Source organism: Oncorhynchus mykiss, chromosome 23 (genome assembly GCF_013265735.2).
Source record: "Oncorhynchus mykiss isolate Arlee chromosome 23, USDA_OmykA_1.1, whole genome shotgun sequence".
In the NCBI taxonomy this organism is placed as follows: Eukaryota; Metazoa; Chordata; class Actinopteri; order Salmoniformes; family Salmonidae; genus Oncorhynchus; species Oncorhynchus mykiss.
This window is the reverse complement of record NC_048587.1, coordinates 27309125-27331985: the sequence shown is the minus strand read 5'-3', so window position 1 is coordinate 27331985 and position 22861 is coordinate 27309125. Positions and strand designations below refer to the sequence as shown.

General features: G+C 39.1%; 1 protein-coding gene across 3 annotated transcripts in view; it reads left to right on the top strand.

Annotated features, from left to right (window-relative positions):
- Positions 1-21814: 21814 nt before the first annotated feature.
- Positions 21815-22861, top strand: part of LOC110502513 (serine-rich coiled-coil domain-containing protein 2) — a 35620-nt gene continuing 34573 nt past the window's right edge. Inside the window, exon 1 of one of the 3 annotated variants that reach the window (XM_036960215.1) lies at positions 21815-22219. Coding sequence is in view for 2 of the 3 variants with exons in the window: in XM_036960214.1 (XP_036816109.1) it covers positions 22437-22497 (61 nt within the window). In the remaining variant the exon portion in view is untranslated. The other 2 variants (XM_036960214.1, XM_036960216.1) reach the window with 2 other exon arrangements.

Below are 22861 nucleotides of genomic sequence, written 5' to 3'. Positions count from 1 at the left end.
ACATGGAGTCCTGAGGGAACAAGAGAAGCAGAGGTTATCTATACAGCCTGAATGCACAATCTACTTTCAAAATGGCTTTTGTGACACAGACAACCTTTTAATCAAAAACCATTTCTTATCAATTGATGAAATGTTGATAATTGTACTGCCCTACCAAGCACAAAGGTAGTAAGTGCTCATTCTGCCTCTGTTGTATTGTGTTTTGGAGAAAGTGGGGGTCATAGTAGCAGTAACTGCAAAAAGTTACTGTGAAACCAAGGTAAATAGCAGTAACTATAATTTTATTCTGACAGCGATACAATTGAACCTGTATGACACTGACTGACAGATACACACACACACACACACATACAATGCTAATCTAGCGACACAACATCATGACACAGCATTCCCGGGGGAAAATGATGGTTGAATTTGCTCTGAAACGCCGACATTGGTAAGAACTAGCTAGCTAAGTAGATCAAAATGAAGTTAGCTATCTAGCTAGTGAGCGAGCATAGACTAACCTGTTCTCATAAGAGGAGATCCACAAATGATACTAGCTTCAATCTATTAGCCGTATAAATAATTATATTCTGAAATTGTATCTGATGGTTTCTATGAATCATTACACCATACACACGATTTCTAGCAAGTGACGTCAATACTAGGTTTTATTTCTGTAATGTCCATCCATGCAATTTGTTTTATTTGTAAATAAAGATGCACAGCTAAGAGCCTTTTTGGGAGAAGGTATGAAATGAATAGATGAACTGACTTATGACCATGACAATTAACATGATAATGTTTTAACAAGTTAAAATCAATATTGATTATATCCTATAATTATAGAATAGAATAACTGAAAAGGATTATGATCATGTCTGCACAACACAAAATGTCAATATTAATAATTATCATCCCTGACAGAAAATAATCATTAGGGTGCATGTTCCTGATTATTTTCTCTATTTATTTCAGTTGATTGTGAAGGCCACATTCCAACAAAATTCCTGATCTGCCCCCTTCAACTGAAGTCACAGTGTCAACACTATTTGAAGAAATAGAGAACCAGTGGGTGGTCTCTGACTCCTTAGACATCAGTCTACTAGATGAGAAATCAATTGCCGATGAGGATAATGAGGATTATCATCCACCTTCAGAGTTGGATGTTCCAGCACAAGTGACATCTGAGTCCATAGACAAAACTCCAGATGTACTATCAAACAACAAATCCAATATTCCACCAATGGGGAAGCCATGTGGTCCCAAATACAAGAGGCAATGTACTCAGAATATTTCAGAGGTTAAGCAAAAGGAAATATGGGAAATATATGGGAAATAACAGTATTTGGAGATGAAGTATAAGGAGAAGAGGACATGGATCTTCCACATGGTGGCACAGCAATCTAAGAGAAATATCACTGCTGGCACTGACAGTCGATGCAGCAGGTCGTTGGTGTACCATCTCCCAAACCAGAGCGGTTCTGCACAACAAAGTGTTTTTTCTGACAACATTGGGATACCACCCCAAAAGTGACAAGCTGATTGTCACGATGATGGGCAAGTCAATCAGCACCAAACTGATTCCACCAAAAGATCATAGGGGAAAGAAAGCTTCAGCGAGCAAATTGAACATGAATCCAATCCTGCAATACATTGAGTCCTTCCATCCCGAAATCAGCCACTACAGAAGCACACCTCTACCTACCGAGTGATGTCTTCGGTTCATGCATAATGACTACAAGGAGTAGAACAAAGATGCCAGCTGCGTTTACGAAACCTACTGTATCGCAAGGCAGTAAAGGGAAGGCACATCAGCTTTATGAAGCTTGGAGAGGAGGAGTGCGAGCCATCATCTGAAGATGGAGCACAGGGAGAATGAGGCCATGGAACCCAAGCCTGCCAAGCCACAAACATCACTGGTGAGTGTTGTCAATGCTGACTCAACTTTTATGGAGGAAATCACCCTCAAGTTCTTCGAGCCGGGACACACCTTCATGAGTGCAGACAGTTTCCACCATGGTGTGAAACAGGAAATTAAAGCTTGACCTGGAGATTTGGCATATGAATTCATGGACTTCCTCCATGTGGTAGCCACTTCCAACGCAGGCAGGTTGGAGGTTGTCGAAAAGAAAAGAAAAAGGAAAGCATCCTGGCATGTAAAGCTGGCCATTCCATCGTGAAGCTGAAGATGGCAGCAGCACCAAAGATGGCAGAGATGGCTGAGATCCAGGTGAGGCGTGGATCCAGGAACCTCTTCCATGAAGTCTCCCATGAAGAAAAGGACTTCACAGAGCTTGACTTTATCATGAAGAAAGTCACTCTAGACACACCCTCGGCACTACAAACACAGGATAGAGGGATAGAAGAGTGGAAGAAGATGGACATCACCAAGCTGTGTTCTCTGATGCCTGCAAATCGAAGGCAGTTCTGGAATGCCTTGGCTTTGCTGAGGATGAGCACTGAAGATGTTTTACTTAAAAATGAAATGTTACTTAAATTAAATGTAACTATTCAGCATTTTATCAATTGTAGCTAAATGTCATTTGTGTCCTCTTATGAATATTATGAAAATGTAAATATGTTTAAAATGAATCCTTAAAGCTGTTATTAATTCGAAATTGTCTATGCAAGATTGATAAATTGATTTAATGTTTTATTAATTAGCAATCTCATTGTAATGTTTTATAATTAGTATTACCCTACCTCATACTTCTATCATATTCCATAATTTTATATTACAAGATAGGTAATCATTTAATTTAATTAAAACAATTGCAGGGCTGCTTTTCACATGTATTCTTATAACAAGACATGAGCTACTTGTAAAACACAGTATATAATGTGACTGACGCAGAACCCACATCTCCATGTAAATGCAACTGGTATCTTACTGGAAGACACGCAAAGGATGCAGCTTCAACTCTGTTACACTGTTAGTAATTACACTGCTCTTTATTAATAGCAGAAATTAGAAGTATAGTAAACTAACAAATGAAAATGGCAGATACTGCTCTTTGAGTTGTTATTACCCTTTAATTTTGGAACATATCATGCCAAGGAAGAAGGCAGTAACTGCAGTTTAAGGCTCAAAGGACATGTCAGGGTCAATATGAATAAAAACTGTACTCATAGTAAGGCAACATCTCCAATGATCTTCCTAGAATTAATTTGGCTGGACAATTAAAACATGTTGAAGCCATTTTTCTCAGTTCCACACTATGAGCCAGCAGCATACCACCCTCCATCCTGGTCCAGGACCAACCCATAGGTACTCCTACAGTTGAAGTCGGAATTTTACATACACTTAGGTTGGAGTCATTAAAACTCGTTTTTCAACCACTCCACAAATTTCTTGTAAACAAACTATACTTTTGGCAAGTCGGTTAGGACATCTACATTGTGCATGACACAAGCAATTTTTCCAACAATTGTTTACAGACAGATTATTTCACTTATCATTCACTGTATCACAATTCCAGTGGGTCAGAAGTTTACATACACTAAGTTGACTGTGCCTGTAAACAGCTTGGAAAATTCCAGAAAATGATGTCATGGCTTTAGAAGCTTCTGATAGGCTAATTGACATAATTTGAGTCAATTCGAGGTGTACCTGTGGATGTATTTCAAACTCAGTGCCTCTTTGCTTAACATCATGGGAAAATCTAAAGAAAACAGACCTCCACAAGCCTGGTTCATCCTTGGGAGCAATTTCCAAATGCCTGAAGGTGGAATGTTCATTTGTACAAACAATAGAAAGCAAGTATAAACACCATGGGGTCACGCAGCCATCATACCGCTCAGGAAGGAGACGCGTTCTGTCTCTTAGAGATGAACGTACTTTGGTGCGAAAGGTACGAATCAATCCCAGAACAACAACGAAGGACCTTGTGAAGATGCTGCAGGAAACCGGTACAAAAGTGTCTATATCCACAGTAAAAACTAGTCCTATATGGACATAACCTGAAAGGTCGCTCAGCAAGGAAGAAGCCACTGCTCCAAAAACACCATAAAAAAGCCAGACTACGGTTTGCAGCTGCACATGGGGACAAAGACTGTACGTTTTGGAGAAATGTCCTCGTCTGTTGAAACAAAAATAGAACTGTTTGGCCATAATGACCATCATTAAGTTTGGAGGACAAAGGGGGAGGCTTGCAAGCCGAAGAACACCATCCCAACCGTGAAGCACGGGTTTGGCAGCATCATGTTGTGGGGGTGCTTTGCTGCAGGAGGGACTGCTGCACTTCACAAAATAGATGGCATCATGAGGCAGGAAAATTATGTGAATATATTGAAGCAACAAAGCTTGGTGGCAAATGGGTCTTCCAAATTGACAATGACCCCAAGCATTCTTCAAAAGTTGTGGAAAATGCCATAAGGACAACAAAGTCAAGGTATTGGAGTGGCCATCACAAAGCCCTGATCTCAATCTTATAGAACATTTGTGGACAGAACTGAAAAAGCGTGTGTGAGCAAGGAGGCCTACAAACCTGATTCAGTTACTCCAGCTCTGTCAGGAGGAATGGGCCAAAATTCACCCAACTTATTGTGGGAAGCTTGTGGAATGCTACGTGAAACATTTTACCCAAGTTAAACAATTTAAAGGCAGTGCTACCAAATTATAATTGAGTATATGTAAACTTCTGCCCAACTGGGAATGTGATGAAAGAAATAATAGCTGAAATAAATCCTTTTCGCTACTATTTTTCTGACATTTCACATTCTTAAATAAAGTGGTGATCCTAACTGAGTTTAAATGTAGTTGTCTAAGGTGTATATACACTTCCGACTTCAACTGTGCATGCTTAATTTAGTGTTATTAATGTAGCTTTAGCTGTTCTACAACTGTTGGGCTGTATGTTTAGATTTTGAATACATTGTAAGGCTGCATGATGAGACTAATGAGGATTTGAAAAAAGTTGCTAGAAAGGCATTAACTCTTTTTTTGTGCAGGCTGTACACTTTCCAATAGTCTCTCATTTACAATTTGACAAGCATTTGATAATGATGTGCGGAAGGTAGTCGAGTGGTTAGAGCATTGGGCCAGTAACCGAAAGGTTGCTTGATCAAATCCCTGAGCTGACAATGTAAAAATCTGTTGTTCTGCCCCTGAGAAAGGTAGTTAACCCATTGTTCCCCGGGTGCTGTAGATGTTGATTATGGCAGCCCCCCACACCTCTCTGATTCAGAACTGGGGACATTTACTTTTCGTCAGCCAACAAGATCATTAGGCCTAACGAACTGCAAAATCACGAGCCTATGTCAGTCTGAGCGTTTGATTAGACGTTTGAATAGATTCGCATTGATGTCAATGTACCAGGCAGTTAGCAAGTTTGGTAGCCTACTAATGACCATCAGCAGCGTCAGAGCTAGGAGAAGCCTAATTACCGTGACTAAACGGTCATGTGGAATTTGACTGCCTTCATGACTCGTGACCGCCTGTGTGGCAGTAATACGGTCACAGCAATAGCACTACGTGTAGCCTACTTAGACACCGGGTCCCCACACCACAATAGCCTAAAGCCAGAGGGCTATTCTCGCAGGCTCTATTTCCCTACTAGCAAGAATTAATTTGCTAACTGTAAGTCTGGATTTTTGAACAGCAGCAGCTTTTTGGCACTTTTTTGTTATTTCTGTATAACTAAAAATCATTAGCTATTTTACAATGGTGGTCAGTATGAAAGACTGTTTGTTTTCTCCAATTTGTGGGCGTGGTCGAAGGGAATTCCTTCTTATGATGTGAATATGGAATCAGAGTATGGGGCTGACACGGAACCCAAACCGGCTGTGCATGTGTGCCATCGTGCGCTATCGTGCATACATTTATTTTGTCCCCCTACACCAAACGCGATCACGACACGCAGGATAAAATATCAAAACAAACTCTGAACCAATGACATTAATTTGGAGCAAGGTCGAAAAGCATTAAACATGTATGGCAATTTAGCTTGTTAGCTTGCACTTGCTAGCTAATTTGTCCTGGGATATAAACATTGAGTTGTTATTTGACCTGAAATGCACAAGGTCCTCTACTCCAACAATTAATCCACACATTAAACGGTCAACTGAATCATTTCTAGTCATCTCTCCTCCTTCCAGGCTTTTTCATCTTTGAACTTATATGGGGATTGGCATCTACACTTTCATAGTATTACCACGACGACCATCAAAACATTTCGTCTTTCAATCACCTGCTTCTATAAACCAATGAGGAGATGGGAGAGGCAGGACTTGCAGCGAGCTCTGCGTCAGAAATATAACTGATTTCTATTTTAGCCCTTGGCAACGCAGATGCTCGTTGGCGTGCGTGAGCAGTGTGGATGCAATAATTGATGGATTTCTACATTTATTTTGCGACGCTCGCGCACACGACGTGTCTGGTCTGGTCTGCATGTTACTCTCCCTAAATCTCTCTTTTGTGCCCAAGTCAGTATCATCCTACTGTCCTTGGAAGTGAAGTTGTGCTCTCATGAATCTCTCTAAAACTCTTCGTGCTCAAAGTGACCCTCTAAAAGTCAATAAGCCCTTTGCAGCAATGGACGCTTAGATTACCCCACATTACACACTTTATAGAACCACAGAGAAGGGTCATATCCATTTGGCTAGAGCCTGAGAATTGGGTTTGGGGGAAATGCATTAGTTCAAGAGCAGTAAATGAGTCGAGTAATTGGATTACAAAGGAGTGCTATCATTGTAGAGGTAGAGGGCATATTTTATATCTAAAGGACAGGCTAAGTGCTTTCCATAAAGAACTTCAGTGTAGGATAGGGTCATCATAATGCCATTGTGGAGGCGTTGCAGAGGCACACTCACACATATTGTTGGTTAGTCCAACTTTATTCAGAGATACTGCAGTGGTCTTGTATGAAAGAAACAATTTAGAACTCTTAAGTATCTCACGCTGCAGTAAGCCCTACTGTGTTACATTTTCTTTTCTGGGAATGATTGTCAATTAGAGTAAAGATCTATTTAAAGAGCTTGATCTGTAGGTAGATCTGAAGCCTCTATTGAGAGTTATTGTAAACATAATGTACATGTAGTGAACATGCCATGGTACGTCAGAGGATATTTCTGCGACAGCTACTGATTTGAACATTTCCTGTTTCAGACTCATCCCAGCACACTGCGAACATTCCCAGAACATTAGATTCCCGTTAAGTTCTAGTTAGGGTTTTAACATAGGATGATAACATCCCAAAAACATTCAAATAATGTTTTTGATAACAATATTCTCCTAATATTCACACAAATCTGTAACAACCACCACTAAACATTTCCCAAAAGTTCTCATTAGGTTTCCAAGTAATTTATTAACACAATGTACCACTAATGTTTTTCCCAGCAAACCAAAAGTTCCCAGAACATTCCTTATGTTGCGGCAAATGTTCTCATGTCACAAAAACTGCCTAGTCATGTTTATGATTATGCAAAGTTTACATAAAACAATTCCCCAAAGTTGCACGAAGTTTCCCAGAACAGAAAATATGTTTATATGCAATGTCATTCATGCAATGTTTAAGTTAGGTTGCAATGGACATTCCCTTAATGTTGCAAGAATATTATTGTGATATTCACGAAGGTAGCACAGAACATTCCCACAATGTTGCATAATGTTCTACAAGTTCCAAATAACTCTGTTTTTATAACATTCATAGCATATTGGTTTTAGATTTAACATTGCTCCAATGTACATTTGACCTTGTCTTGGAGGTGCTCATAAATGTTTTATTTAATTATTTTACCTAATATTCCCACAACATTCTCAACATATAAATGTGTAGCTCCTTAAAGCAGATTGGAATACATCCGCATTATGTTTCTCTCCAGATTTGTGGATGTATTGTAGGCCCACTAGAAGCTGATAGACACGCCATTTTAGATTAATTCATTTTAGATTCATTCATAGGACATTTGTATAGCATTTAATCATACAAACAAAATGTTTACACTTTGTGTTGACAATCTGCAAATGGGGTTTGAACCTGCAATGTTTTGTTCGTAAGCCAGGGTTTAAGAAGGAATGTCTTCTTAACTGCAATTGTTTCTCAAGTGTAGACTTATGAAGAAAGTTAAGCAAAGTTGCTATTCCTCAAAAAGCTTATTGAAAATATTTCTCCTTTTGCAAAACAATAAGAATAAATTAGCTTCTTGAAAATAAATGTATTGGAATGGTTATTGGACATATTCAGGGCAGTGAGAGAATAAGCTAATGAAAGCTATTTAACAATTCACTCACAGACTTCATCTGAAAGTTTCAGTGTTGATTCTTTTAAAACCAAGAACATGTTTTAGAACAGTAATTTCAGTAAAAAATATGCTAGCTAGATAGCTACAGTATCTCCATTTTAAGAATTAAAAAAATAAAATAAATGATCCTTTATTTAAATCATTAAATCTTAAGATATTGTTAAGGAATTGCACTTTACCGCCTTAGTTTTGTTACGCAAACTTAAGAAGCTTATTAAGAAAAAAATACGTTTGGAAGTGCAATTCCTCAACAATATCTTAAGATTCACTGATTTATTTACAAACTTCTCAAATAACTTATTCAAAATCTTCTTAAGGTGTTTGTTGCTAGTTAACCGTTTTAGCTATCTAGCTAGCAATGGCAATCATGTTTGCATATTGCTTACTTTTCTAAAACATTTCCTTGATCTAGGATAACCATTTTAAGCGTCTCAAAGTAGGAATTATGTTGGATGCCAAAAAAAGTATATTTACATTTTTACACAATGTCATTTTTTAGGGTTATTCTAAATTCTGCATTTGACTGGATTTATACTGAACATCTGGACGAAATGAAGACATCTATTTTCATAGTGTATCAGAGCCTCAATTTCACCGTTATTTTCATTAGAAACATGTTTAAAGAATATGTGGGATTGAACCTGCAATCTTCAGCTCTGCAACCAGATCATTAACCCTCTGTGCCACCATGGAATACACGTGCGTGCGTGCGTGCGTGCGTGCGTGCGTGTGTGTGTGTGTAAAATATGGTCAATAAGGGCACTAAACACAATTTGAGTTATTCAGATGTTCCCATCTTCTTCATATGCTGTTTGTTGAAATTAGTTGAGCTTGATATTGAAATGGCTGCATTGGTCCTTTCAATCCCCAAAATATTATTGCATTGAACCTGGATTCGTTTTTGTATATTTATTATGTATCATAATATTTCATAATGGGTATTGCATGAATTTGTATGTGTTTTGATTAACCTTTTCACACATACCAACAAATGGGTGTGATCATTCTACAGTGGTCCCTGGAGCATACGCTCAAACCAGTGTGATTAGAACGCTTATTTAGAACATCCAGTTTCGATTGATGCAACAATCAGCATTTGAGCTGGCCACACTGTTTTTTCGCAGAAACATTTTGCACAAACACAGTCCTTACAAAGTTATGTCCAGAATGTGACGAGTTTATTTTTGGATGCAATGTTCAGACATTCACAGAAGTAGCTACAGTATAACACAATCATACAAACCAGAAAATGTAGGCTACATTTGTCCTAGCGCTAACTGAGGAAAGATTGACATAACACAAGTGGTTATATTTATATAACTCTCGGCTGACAGAAACTACAATATGAATGAGCTAATAGCAATTACTATTTATAATTAACCACATCACGGGTGAGCTCACCATTGATCAAATAATTGAGTGAAACATTTTCTAGAAATTGAAAGTAATCCATCAATGGGTAGTTTTTTCGCACAGCCATACTTGTTTTTTCGCATCAACCAAAGATAATAAGAGCAGACAAGATGAGTTTTTTTAAATTCTTTTATATTTGAATGCATGTTGAAGGGGGTGTGTTGTCTATGATCATTCACTTCCGGAGGTTTACCCGAAAGATGAGTGAACCAATCCTTCACCTCATTATGACATATTTGGTCTGACAGACGTTTACGTGACATCCAGAATGCATTGTATAATGTCAACAAACATGGCGCCACACATATCTGGCAAATAGCTTAGCATTAGCTCATTATAATCAGAACCACCTTCAAGAAAGTATTTTACACACATCATAGGTTTCCATTACAATCTATGCAATAATCAGAATGCATTATTTGTCACCAGTACTTGAAAACATGTGAATAAAACTGTAAATACATTATGCTCCATACATACTGTATGCACCTACAGTAGAAACGACAACACAATATACATAAAATAAAGAACTTACTTTGATACTTTGAACTTACTTTGCTTCTATGTGAATTAATGAGGAGGCAGAACACACCTCAATTCAAACTGTTGTTAGAAAATACAACTTGTTAGAAAATCATTTTAAATTGACAAGTTGAAACATAGCCTATAGATAATTAGCAGGCATCCCCCATCATAGCACTGAGACTGCACTTGTGAAGGTGGTAATTTACCTTTTAATGGCGTCAGACCGAGGCTCTGCATCTGTCCTCGTGCTCCTAGACCTTAGTGCTGCTTTTGATACCATCGATCACCACATTATTTTGGAGAGATTGGAAACCCAAATTGGTCTACACGGACAAGTTCTGGCCTGGTTTAGATCTTATCTGTCGGAAAGATATCAGTTTGTCTATGTGAATGGTTTGTCCTCTGACAAATCAACTGTAAATTTCGGTGTTCCTCAAGTTTCCCTTTTAGGACCACTATTGTTTTCACTATATATTTTACCTCTTAGGGATGTCATTCGAAAACATAATGTTAACTTTCACTGCTATGCGGATGACACACAGCTGTACATTTCAGTGAAACATGGTGAAGCCCCAAAATTGCCCTCGCTAGAAGCCTGTGTTTCAGACATAAGGAAGTTATTTTAAACTCAGACAAAACAGAGATGCTTGTTCTAGGTCCCAAGAAACAAAGAGATCTGTTGAATCTGACAATTAATCTTGACGGATGTACAGTCGTCTCAAAAAAAACTGTGAAGGACCTTGGCATTACTCTGGTCCCTGATCTCTCTTTTGACGAACATATCAAGACTGTTTCAAGGACAGCTTTTTCCATCTACATAACATTGCAAAAATCTGAACATTTCTGTCCAAAAATGATGCAGAAAAATGTATCCATGCTTTTGTTACTTCTAGGTTAGACTACTGCAATGCTCTACTTTCCGGCTACCCGGATAAAGCACTAAATAAACTTCAGTTAGTGCTAAATACCGCTGCTAGAATCCTGACTAGAACCCCAAAAAATGTATCATATTACTCCAGTGCTAGCCTCCCTACACTGGCTTCCTGTTAAGGCAAGGGCTGATTTTAAGGTTTTACTGCCAACCTACAAAGCATTACATGGGCTTGCTCCTACCTATCTTTCCGATTTGGTCCTGCGTACATACCTACAAGTGCGCTACGGTCACAAGACGCAGGCCTCCTAATTGTCCCTAGAATTTCTAAGCAAACATCTGGAGGCAGGGCTTTCTCCTATAGAGCTCAATTTTTATGGAATGGTCTGCCTACCTATGTGAGAGACGCAGACTCGGTCTCAAACTTTAATCACAGGTAAGACATATAAGTTGTTTAGCATAGTCCATTTGTAACTCCACTCACTACTTGAAGCTGTAGAGTCTGTCTATTTGTGTTGTTGGTATTGGCTAGCTTAAAGTTTCAGTCAGTAGCTAGCTAGCACTCACTCATGAGGATGCTTGTAACGCATGAAAGGGGCATGAGGGAAGCCCTATAATATAATGTTTTTCTAAGTAGTGAGAACACTTTGGAGCAGGCAATTTTGAAAAGTAATCTTTAGACATGTTTTTACTTTTATTAAATGTAGTTTTGTAATTGACTAAAACTAGCAGACAACAACAAAAATGAGTTTGAAAAATATAGTTTTTGCTGTGAGCCAATGGGGTAACCTATAGCGCCATCAGAAAGTATTCATACCCCTTGACTTATTCCACGTTGTTGTGTTACAGCCTGAATTCAAAATGGATTAAATACATATTTTTCTCACCCATCTACACCCAATACTCCATAATGACAAAGGAACATTCACTCTCTTCTTGGTAAGCAACTCCAGTGTAGATTTGGCCTTGTGTTTTAGATTATTGTCCTGCTGAAAGGTGAAATAATCCACCAGTGTCTGGTGGAAAGCAGACTGAACCAGGTTTTCCTCTAGGATTTTGCCTGTGCTTGTTATACCCCTGAAATGGGGAAATATAGATATAAATCACACGGAGGTATAGCTTCAGCTTCAAGTCACTTGTAATGATGGTTGTGATATTCAGTGTTGGAATGGTTAAAGGTGATAGGCAAAGGTTACCCTATTTTTAATCTTAGTTTTTCTACAATAGCAAAATTCAAAAGACCTATGAAATCGTGACTTGTCCAAATAATCAGTGATGAAAACAAGCATCCTAGAACAATGCTCCTCATTAGTTGTAGTATCCCCGCAGACTGTTGACAGATGCTACTATACCATTTATGCTATGTGCGTCTGTCCACAGAGATAATTAGCTCACAGGCTCATTTTTGTACTGTTGAGAACACAAGCAATGCTCTCTTTCACAATTTACATTTGATCCAGCTATTCCAGTCAGGAGATATCCTGCCCTTTGTCTGCCCATTAACCCTGCATTCAGACACTCGCGGCATAAACCTTCCAATAAACAGAATCTAATCATAATCTGCAATGACTACCCTGAAGAGTGGTATTTTTTTCCACTTTGCCCAGCTATTTTCTCCGCTTCTGGTGACTTGTTTTCTGCTTCCCTCAGCCAACCCAAGCCAACCGGAATGTGTTAGAGGGACAGTGGTCAGGTGAGATTGGTTTAAATTCATGCACATTTAAAATGGGAAGAGGTGGGACATTAAATGCACGCATTCAGTTGCAGAAGCGGATTCTGATACTAGTGCGTAAATACGAGGTGAGAGCAGCAGAGGTTGGTCGGATTTATGCTAAAACAGAAGACAAGGCGAGTTAAGACATCTCTCGAACTACAATACATTACTTGAAACGACTACAGTATTTATAGACAGGGCTAAAGTAGTGAGACTATTTGGTGTGTATGATCTGATACTGTGTCTCTGTACTTGGCCTGACGGAATTGGGCCTTTCATAATTACAACACCTCAAACATCTCTGCCTCTTCTGTCTATTTTCATCCTCCTGTCATCTCGCTTTGTTGCTGCTGATGCTATGTAGATGACCAAGAGAGTGAGTCCTATTCCGCTCTCTTTTCAAAATCCTATCTACTGTAATTGAGCCGTACAACCTGGCCACAAGCACCATTCTGCTTTGCCTATCTCACTCCTTTATTTTCTACCTTTTTTCACTCTTCCTTTCCCCCTCTTTCTTCGCATTACCCTCTGGCTTCATTATGCCTCCTTCAACCAGGTGCGCCATTCTTTTCTCTCTCTCTCTCTTCTCCCCCTCACCTTCTGGAGGTATGTTTGTTTGTTTCTGAACACCATTCTTTCCTTGTGTAGAAAGCTGAATACCTCTCAGTCCACTGAAAAATGTCTATATTAACATCAGCTTAGGTGGAGATTTCTGGTGCAGTTGAGAAATCAGTTGCCAAGTACCAGGAGGAAATATCTCGATATAAAGAGGCGAATGAACGGCTACGGAGACTGCTGTGGATTCTTTTTGTTAACCTTTATTAAACTAGGCAAGTCAGTTAAGAACACATTCTTATTTACAATGACATCCTAGGGTTAACTGTACCTTGTCAGCTCGGGGATTCGATCCACCAACCTTTCAGTTACTGGCCCAACGCTTTAACCACTAGGATACCTGCCGCCTCTATGTAGAACTATGCAGAACAGGTTTGTACGTAGATATACTACTATCTAGCTACTGTTTTACTCAATTTACAAACTGTATACAGTTACCAACATTTCATAAATTCTTAAGAAATTGTTTCTGATTTAAAAAGTTGCCTATGTCACAAAAGCCACTTAGAAATTGTGCACTTATGCATGTCTGAAGGCTGTATAGATAACCTATGCTCCTCTTAGAATAATTAATGTGGCAGGTTAGGATAACTAGTTAGGAGAAATAGAAGGCTCCACCTTCCCCCTTCTATTGTTTAATGTCATGTTTGGATGTTTGTTGTCACTGTGATGTTTTCTTTGAAAAGTGAAAATAAGAAACTATAAATAGCAACAACAAAATAAGTAATCCCTGGTCATTTGTTTTGGAATGCCTCTCAGGTGATGAGGGAATTGCCAGACTGATATTATTGATAAATAACTCATCCAAATTGGAAAATGTAGGCTAAATTAGTCCTAGCGCTAATTTAGTAAAGAGTGAGCTAACAAAAGCCGTCATATTTATCCAACTCTCGGCTGATATAAACCATAATAAGAATGAATTAGTAGCAATTCATATTCACAATTCAGCACATCACTGGTGATCTTACCAGTGATCAAAATAATTGAGTAAATACAGAAAAAAGCCGAAAGTAATCGCACGATGGGTAGAGATTGTGCATGCCGCCATGTTTGTTTTACTGCGTCAACAAAAGATAAGAAGAGGTGACAAGATAAGTTGGAAAACCATCATTCACTTCCGGAAGTTTACTCGAAAGATGAGTGAACCATTCCTTTACCTAATTTTGCTATAACATCTTTGGCCTGGCAAACGTTTACGTGATGTCAACAAACATGGCTCCACAAAAAGCCGGCAAATAGCTTAGCATTAGCTCATCATAACCAATACAACCTTCAAAAAAGTATTTTAAACAAATCATATCTGTCCATTACAATGTATACAATAATTACAATGCATGATGTGTCACCAGTACTTAAAAACACGAATAAAGAAATTATTACCACACAAACCATTTTCTGAGAGTGATTTATTGATAGTGCCATGTGCTGTTGTTATGATACTGTTGCCACAGATGTTTTTTTTATGTTTCTACCATTGTGGCTAGAGTAGCTTACAAGTGCTCTATCTAGTGGTTGACAACTGTAGCTGTTGTAACTTTAATGTGTTACAGAGTTAAGTTAATTCATTGAGCTGTATCTAAAGACATTTCTTTACAGTTATTTACATATGTAATTGTATTGGTTAGTATTGAATTACGCTTTTGACCGCAAGTTCCAGAATCCCTTGCGACAGGAATTAGAGAGAGAACGCGCCAGTTATGCTCAGGTGTAAAGTGATTAAGCTGACCTTTTCGCTAGCATCTTACTTCCATTTCTCTGTAGAATCTAAAGTTGTTAAATGTAACGTGAACAAGTATTATTACTAAAATAAGCTTTCATATCAAACCCGACGTCCCGAGTCATTACTTTGAAGACAGTTATTTTAAAATGTTGGAATTGAGTATATTGTTGGAATTGCTATCAGCTAAGGAGGACAGTTTGTTTGAACTTCATCGTGGAATTGAACAGTTAAGCATTCAGTGTAGACATTGCATGCTAGGACTACTTTAATACACATATACTCTAAGTGAATTTGGCCCAATACTTTTGCTCCCCTAAAATTGGGGGACTATGTATAAAAAGTGCTGACATTTCTAAACGGTTCACCCGATATGGATTAAAATACCCTCAAATTAAAGATGACAGTCTGCTCTTTAACCTCATAGTATCATTTCAAATCCAAAAAGCTGGAGTACAGGGCCAAAACAAAAAACAATGTGTCACTGTCCCTATACTTTTGGAGCTTACTGTATCTTTTGTGATGTTCCCACCAGACTGTTCCCATAACCTAATGAAACATTCTGGTAAACTTTAAAGAACAGACAAAATGTGTTCTATGAACATTCTTGCAAAATCAGGTGAATTTTTTTGCACCTTAAAAGAGACATTGTAGAATAATCTGCACAACTGGACAGTTTTTGTGTTTTGGGAACATATATTTTGTCATGTCCCCAGACTGTTTCCACAACCTTATGAAACATTCAGAGAACATTTAAAGATCAGGCGAATGTTTTAAACAACAATTCTATAATCAGTTTTTGTGTTATGAGAACATTTGCCTTGACCACAGAAACAATTGTGTCAATTTTAAGCAATGTCTTAAGCCCCTCTAGACTATAGTAGATATATGTGTGTTTGTATTTGTACCCACAACTGCCTTATTGATCAATAATATACCCAAACGTTTGTATTTTATATTGGTTATAGTTTCCTTTTGCATTGATTACAAAGGCAGACTGAAGCTCTGGATGTTTTTTACAAAGGTCTGGGTTGTGGGGGACAGCTACACAATATAATGATCAAGCTAGTTTGGGTCATATGAGGTAAGATGTGTGGGCCTCAGCTAACCTCAAATTCATATCTGAACAGACATAATATGATTATGTTTTTGAACAAGTTGTGTTTGTTTGAAGTTTCAGTTCAATATGGGGTTGAATGGGCCATGGCTTTTCCTTTGGTTTATTATTCTGCATTGATCGCCCCTCAGGGTGCAGATTGAGAGGGGCAGGAGGGAAAAGAAGGGGGAATAGAGGTTGACTCACTGTGGGACACAGAATAGTGCTGGAATTCCCATATTATGTTACAGTCCCTATACACAACCAGAGCAAAAAGCATCCTGAGTTGATGTAACCAAAATGTGAATAATGTGTAAAGGGCAATTCCGCAGTCCTGGAATTTAGCTGATACCAAGGTGCCAGGGTTCGGGTCTAGAAGCAAGGATCAGACTGCTCCTACAGTTTTGCTTTGTTACTGCAGTTTAACTGAAGCCCGTCCACAGACATTTCCAAAGACGGCCACACAGGGAAGTAGATTTAGAAAATTCCCAATAAGACACTTTAGTCATCACTTTTGTGCACAAATCATCCATTGAATTATTCAAATAATTTTCACTTGAGGCAGAATTTTTTTTCATCTCTCACAGCCAAAGACATTAACATTTTATTTTCATCCAATGTCTGCCTTGTTTTTGGATGATGTGAGATGTCATAGCTGCTCGCGCTGCTCCTTGTGCACACTGAGTGCTATTGTGCATGTGATGTTGGTCCGTATAAACCGGATGCAACATGGATATCCTGTTAGTGATACCTTCACGCACCAATCCCTTGAGCGGGATCGATTTGACAACATCCAGTGAAATTGCAGAGCGCCAAATTCAAACTACAGAAATATCTAGATTCAAGGTTCACGAAAATACAAGTGTAATACATCAAAATAAAGCTTAACTTGTTCTTCTTGTTAATCCAGCCGCAGTGTCATATTTCAAAAGGCTTTACGGCGAAAGCAGACCATGCGATTATTTGAGGACAGCGCCCACATACAAACACATGAAAATCATTTTCAACCAGGCAGGTGGCGACACAAAAGTCAGAAATAACAATATAATAAATGCCTTACCTTTGAAGATCTTCTTTTTTTTGCAATCCCGAATGTCTCAGTGACACAATGAATGGTCATTTTTTTTGATAAATTCCTTCTTTATATCCTCAAAATGTCAATTTATTTGGTGTGTTTGATTCAGAAATACACCGGTTCCAACTCGCCCAACATGACTACAAAGTATCTAATAAGTCACCTGTAAACTTGGTCCAAATATTTCAAACAACTTCCTAATCCTACCTCAGGTACCCTAAAAAATAAATAATCGATCAAATTTAAGATGGGATAAATTGTTTCCAATACCGGATAAAAAACAACGTGAAGCGCATTCCAGTTCACATACAACAAACAGTAGAGTCCACCTGGAGTGACACTTACAAAGAATAGCCATACTTTTTCATTTCTATAAATAAAAACATTGAACAATTTCTAAAGACTGTTGACCTCTAGTGGAAGCCATAGGAACTGCAACCTGGTTCCTATTAAATAGGGCTTCCCATAGAAACCCATTTGGCAATACTATGCCTTCAATTGTTTTTTTTTTTCCCTGGATGTTTTGTCCTCGGGGTTTCCCCTGCCAAATCAGTTCTGTTATACTAACATACATTATTTTAACAGTTTTAGAAACATTAGAGTGTTTTCTATCCAAATCAACCAATTATATGCATATCCTAGCTTCTGGGCCAGAGTAACAGGCAGTTTACTTTGGGCACGCTTTTCATCCGGCCGTAAAAATACTGCCCCCTATCCCTAAGAAGATTTAAACTTAAAAAAGGCAGAACATTTACCGCACTATTCAGTTCAAATGTATTTTAAAAACCTTTTCTGGAAGATGTGATCTAAGACCCCTTTACTTATTTCACATTTTTTAAATAGAAAATAGTTAACAAATGTGTATATGCATTAATTTTATAAAAATATATAGACTAGCTTTCATTTGATACCCAATTTGATATACTCCTGTGAACTTCACGTTGGTGCTCATGGGTCCTTTTACATGGAAATGACCTAACCTCAATCGATTAAATATTTGAGCAATGTGTAACCTCAAGTGATGAAATATCTAACTATATTTAATATATATGACATGAGAGAGAGATAATCACACTATTCCTATAAATTAGTGGCCAAGAGTCTTAATCTGCTAAGCAGGTTTAGCACCACTGTTTGGACCACCACTGGAGCTAGCTTCATTTCTAATGGGGACCTGCTGTGCTACTGTGGTCCTGCTGGACCCCCCCAGTCCTCTGAGTTTGGCTGATGGTTCAAACGTCAGAGTGCCAGGGAAGCCTTTTTCTCCACTTTTTGGGGTAGATTATGAGGCCCGCTCTGCATCCTAGCTGAAGCCCGCCGGTGTGAAATCCCATTTCCTCTGGTGCAACGTGCCGTGACTAAGACCTTCTCCACATAAGGGACTTCTATAGAGGAGAGAGAGGGGAGAGAGAGGGGAAAGAGAAGAGAAGGTGTGCAAGGGCAGAGGGGGAGAAGAGAGAGGTGAAGAGAGTCCGGGGGTAAAGAGAGGAAGAGGATGCAGAAAGGTAAAAAGGGAGAGTGAGAGAAGTCAAGAGAATGATAATAGGACTAAGAAATGAGCAGTGGAGAGATCACAGGAGAGAAAGTGTTTGTGCATGTGTGTGTAAGGAGGCAGACCGGCTGGAGAGGTGTCTAAGGTACCTGAACAGCAGGATGGTTAACAGTTGCAAATTGTTTTATTTATTCATGTATTGTTTATTTATTTATTTTCAAGCAAAGGTGAATGGCTTGGTATAGTACCAGAGTCCCAGAAATCTGAAAAATCAACATGTTAATAAATGAGAAAAAATGAATAAACTTCAAATTACTTCAATAAATATGATAAACTCATTGATAAACTTAATCCTTGCACTGCGTTTGACTAGCCTGGCTGGGCGGAAGCCCAGCCTCCCCTCTTGGCACTCCAGCTCTAACTGGACCTGCTTGGTCTTATATCATGAAGATGTTGAACAAACCAACATATCAAATAACTTCAACATTCGCCAGTTTACATGTTACATCATTATGATTTTCATATGTAAATCTTTATAATTTAAATAATGTTGACAAATAATATCAAACTTCATAATGGTCTATCTATAAATACACAGGATCACATTTCACTATTAGTTTATTTGGATCCCCATTTTCTTTTTTGCGGAAGCAACAGCTATTGTTCCTGGGGTCCACTACTGACTTGGACTAGCCCACCATCAACAGTGGTGGGAACCCATTCATGAAAAGGGGTTGAATGCACCATCACTTTCTTTACAACACGCAGGACGAGACAAAGCGAATGGAATGCACATCAAGGTAAGTACACAGCTCAGCTTCCGAATGAATACAAATGCAGTTAGCGATCAGACATTCACATACAGAGCACAACATAATGACTTCATAATATTAGGTAATCAGTCTAACAATGGACGACAGATAAAATGTGTTTGTCTGTTCTGTTACACCTTGCTGTGTGCCCAGGCTCCAAACACACATATGGCGCTCTGCTGCACATTACACACATCTGCTCAATAAACAATGAAATAGTACCTTGTATTTCAGGATCATTTCTAATGGATGGTGATGAGGATGAGAACCATTACAGTGTGGAAGAAAGACTGAGTACTGTTCAGTTGGGACATAAGTATGGATCAGATATTGTATGTTCTTTTTCTGTTTTCTATCATGGTTCCCTGCTTTCCTTACCTTAAATAACACATCATCCATTGATGACCACCAACCTCCATTTTATGGGCACATCTTCAATCGCTATTTATAAAAATGTTCATCTGATGTACAAAATTGCCTTGCAATTCATCCTTTGAATAGCATACCGAAAGCAAAAAGGTCAAGAAATCAAAAATCAATACTTTAAACTTTAACGTATACATTTGTACTCTAGGCCTCTTTGCTTTTAGGTGTGCTACGCTTTGAATTCAACAACAAGCAGTATAATCAGAGTACAAACTATTTTAGCTGTAATAATTTGACCTGCTCGCCGTCACCTTATTATACTCATTCAAGAGGGATGTTCCTTTAGATAAATGAATGTGTCTGCTAATCTTTTGTTGTCTCCGACTCTGCGTCTTGTTGTTTTAAATGTCAACCGATGTTTGTGAGGTTCAAAACGAGAAGTGTGAGCGTAGAAATTTGGCCACTACTTGTTCACTTTAGCAGACAAAAACTGTCCTAATCATGCCTTTTCAGATGGGGGCATTGTGAGGTGTTTTTTTTACATACCCCGAAATCCTCTAGAATCTCTTGTAACAATATCTGGTGAAATGATAGGACAAACAGTTGGGTTACTAGCTTGATTATTGTCCTAGATGATGGATGTGTAAACATAAAGTGAATCAAAATTTGAATTTTTATTGAAACCAACATTTGTCTCTCTCCCTCCCTCTCTTCCACTATGCAGGACATTCTGAACAACCTGGACCACCTGGAGCCAGCTGACCTGGAGGATGACGACCTCCTGCTGGATGTGAACCTCCCCGAGGAAGGCTCTCTACACAATGGTGAGAGGACAGACAATAGTGGCTCCAGGTGCAGTCACATACAGTGTTGATTGACCTCTACCTTCACCTTTCCCCAGACTTGGTGCTCTTTAACAATATGATTGGTTCAGGAGAGCCCTAATCATTACAATGAAAGCCTAATCACTGTGATCAGATCCGGTCACCTTTTGAATGTAGCTCTTCATTCCACTGTGTAATTGTAATCATGTTTCCTTTCCATGTTATATCTAATCATGACACATTCCCTAGCCCTATAACAAGTGCTGATTAGGTAACAAGATAAAGTTATTCCATGTATCATTTTGGCAAATATACTTTTATTCTCAGAGACAGCATAATTGTCTTTGTGTCAATTTATGGGTGTGGATGGGCATGCATGCATTTTATTACTATTTATCGGACATCAACCGTGAATCGTGGGTAAAGAAGTCTCTCAACTGTATTGTGAATGCAGTGCTGACAATGCTATTCATGGGTGATGTAATTCTTTCTACTGCTCTGAATAGACTTTGCCCAGTGTCAGACCACTGACCAGTCTTGCCAAGGGATTGCTAACAAGGGTCCCTTCATGACCCCAAAACGCACAGACAAACCCAGAGCTTATGTAGTCTTCACACACACACACACACACACACACACACACACACACACACACACACACACACACACACACACACACACACACACACACACACACACACACACGCACATTACTGGGGCAGCTGCCCTTTAATTAGAACTAGCTAATGACAGACTATATAAACAGTCACAGCCTTGTTTTTCTGTTTACAGAGTGCTACAGTGAGTGTGTTGAGTGAGTGTGACAGGAATGCTCACTCTGAAAGAATGTGAATGTGAATCCTTTTTGGGAAGAGCCTGTATTTATAGTCCTGTATGTCATAGCGAAGGGTCGTAGCTAAGGGAGAGGAGAGCAGAGAGAGGGTCCAGCCAAGCTCAGCCGTTTGGGGCAGGCCTAGAGAGAGTGGAAGAAGGGAGGGAGATTTACTGTTGCATAGTTTTAGGCTCACTCTCCTCCCCTTCCACCCTCCTTTCCATTGACACGCAGGCTGTGGCAGCCAAGCAGGAAGGGGAAAGGAAGAAGGGAGAAGGGAAAGGGAGGCCCTGCTATTTTCTTCAGCAGGCAGGCTCTAGCTCCAATGACAGGAGAGGCCCAGTGGTCTCTTCCCTCCCTCCCCATGCTGGTGACACCCAGCCTGGCCACGAACACAGCCACCCCAGCCTCTCCCTCCCTCTCTGGCCCCAGCTCCTAGAGAATTTCTCAGAAAACAGGGTGGAGGAGTTTCTCTAGCCCTTTAAACAGCTGACTGACACTTTAGCCCACACTGTTTTCTCACACTTTCTTATAGTTGGATTTCAGTTTTGTACTGTTGAGAACGAGGTTATGGATGTAGCAGAGAGTCTTGGAATGTAGCTGAGCTGACTATTTGGACAGGGTCGTCATCAGTTGCGGTATGTGGAGAGAGGCTGGATAAATTATTTCTTGAGTCCTCAGCTGAAGAAAGTGGTCGACTTTCTGTATTCTTTGTCCTTTGTTTTGCACCACATCATGGTACAACTGCAGTAAGATTCAGTTATTTAAAGACGGGCAATCAATTTTATGCAGTCTGTCTTTCTGATGTTGTCTCGGTTCATTAATGGCTTGTTTGAATAGTGTTGCCAAATATTTATGTCCCTTCCTTTCTTGCTCTGTTTGAAAGGGAAATTGCGTGTCTGTCTGTGTTATGTGGGTGAGTACGAGTTTGTTAAACTTCTCTCTTGATGTTTTCCCCTGAGAGTCCTACTGACTGTCGGCCTTAGCTTGAGTCTAGAACTGCCGTCTTCTTTGGTTTGATGTCTTATTCAGTACAAATCATACTTCAAGCAATAGAGCAATGTGTGAATGTTTTATGAGATGAAGAACTGCTTAAAGAATCCTTCTTTTGCTATGTGATTGTATTCTGACTTTCTGAGTGTGTGTGCTTGTTTGTGGGTAGGTGTGTGTGTAGGAACAAATAGATGTCCTCTAAAAATCTAAACAAATCAAGTTGTCACATGCTTCTCAGGGTTCTACACAAGCTTTTTCCACTGGTGCTTTTCCAGTTGGCAGCAGCA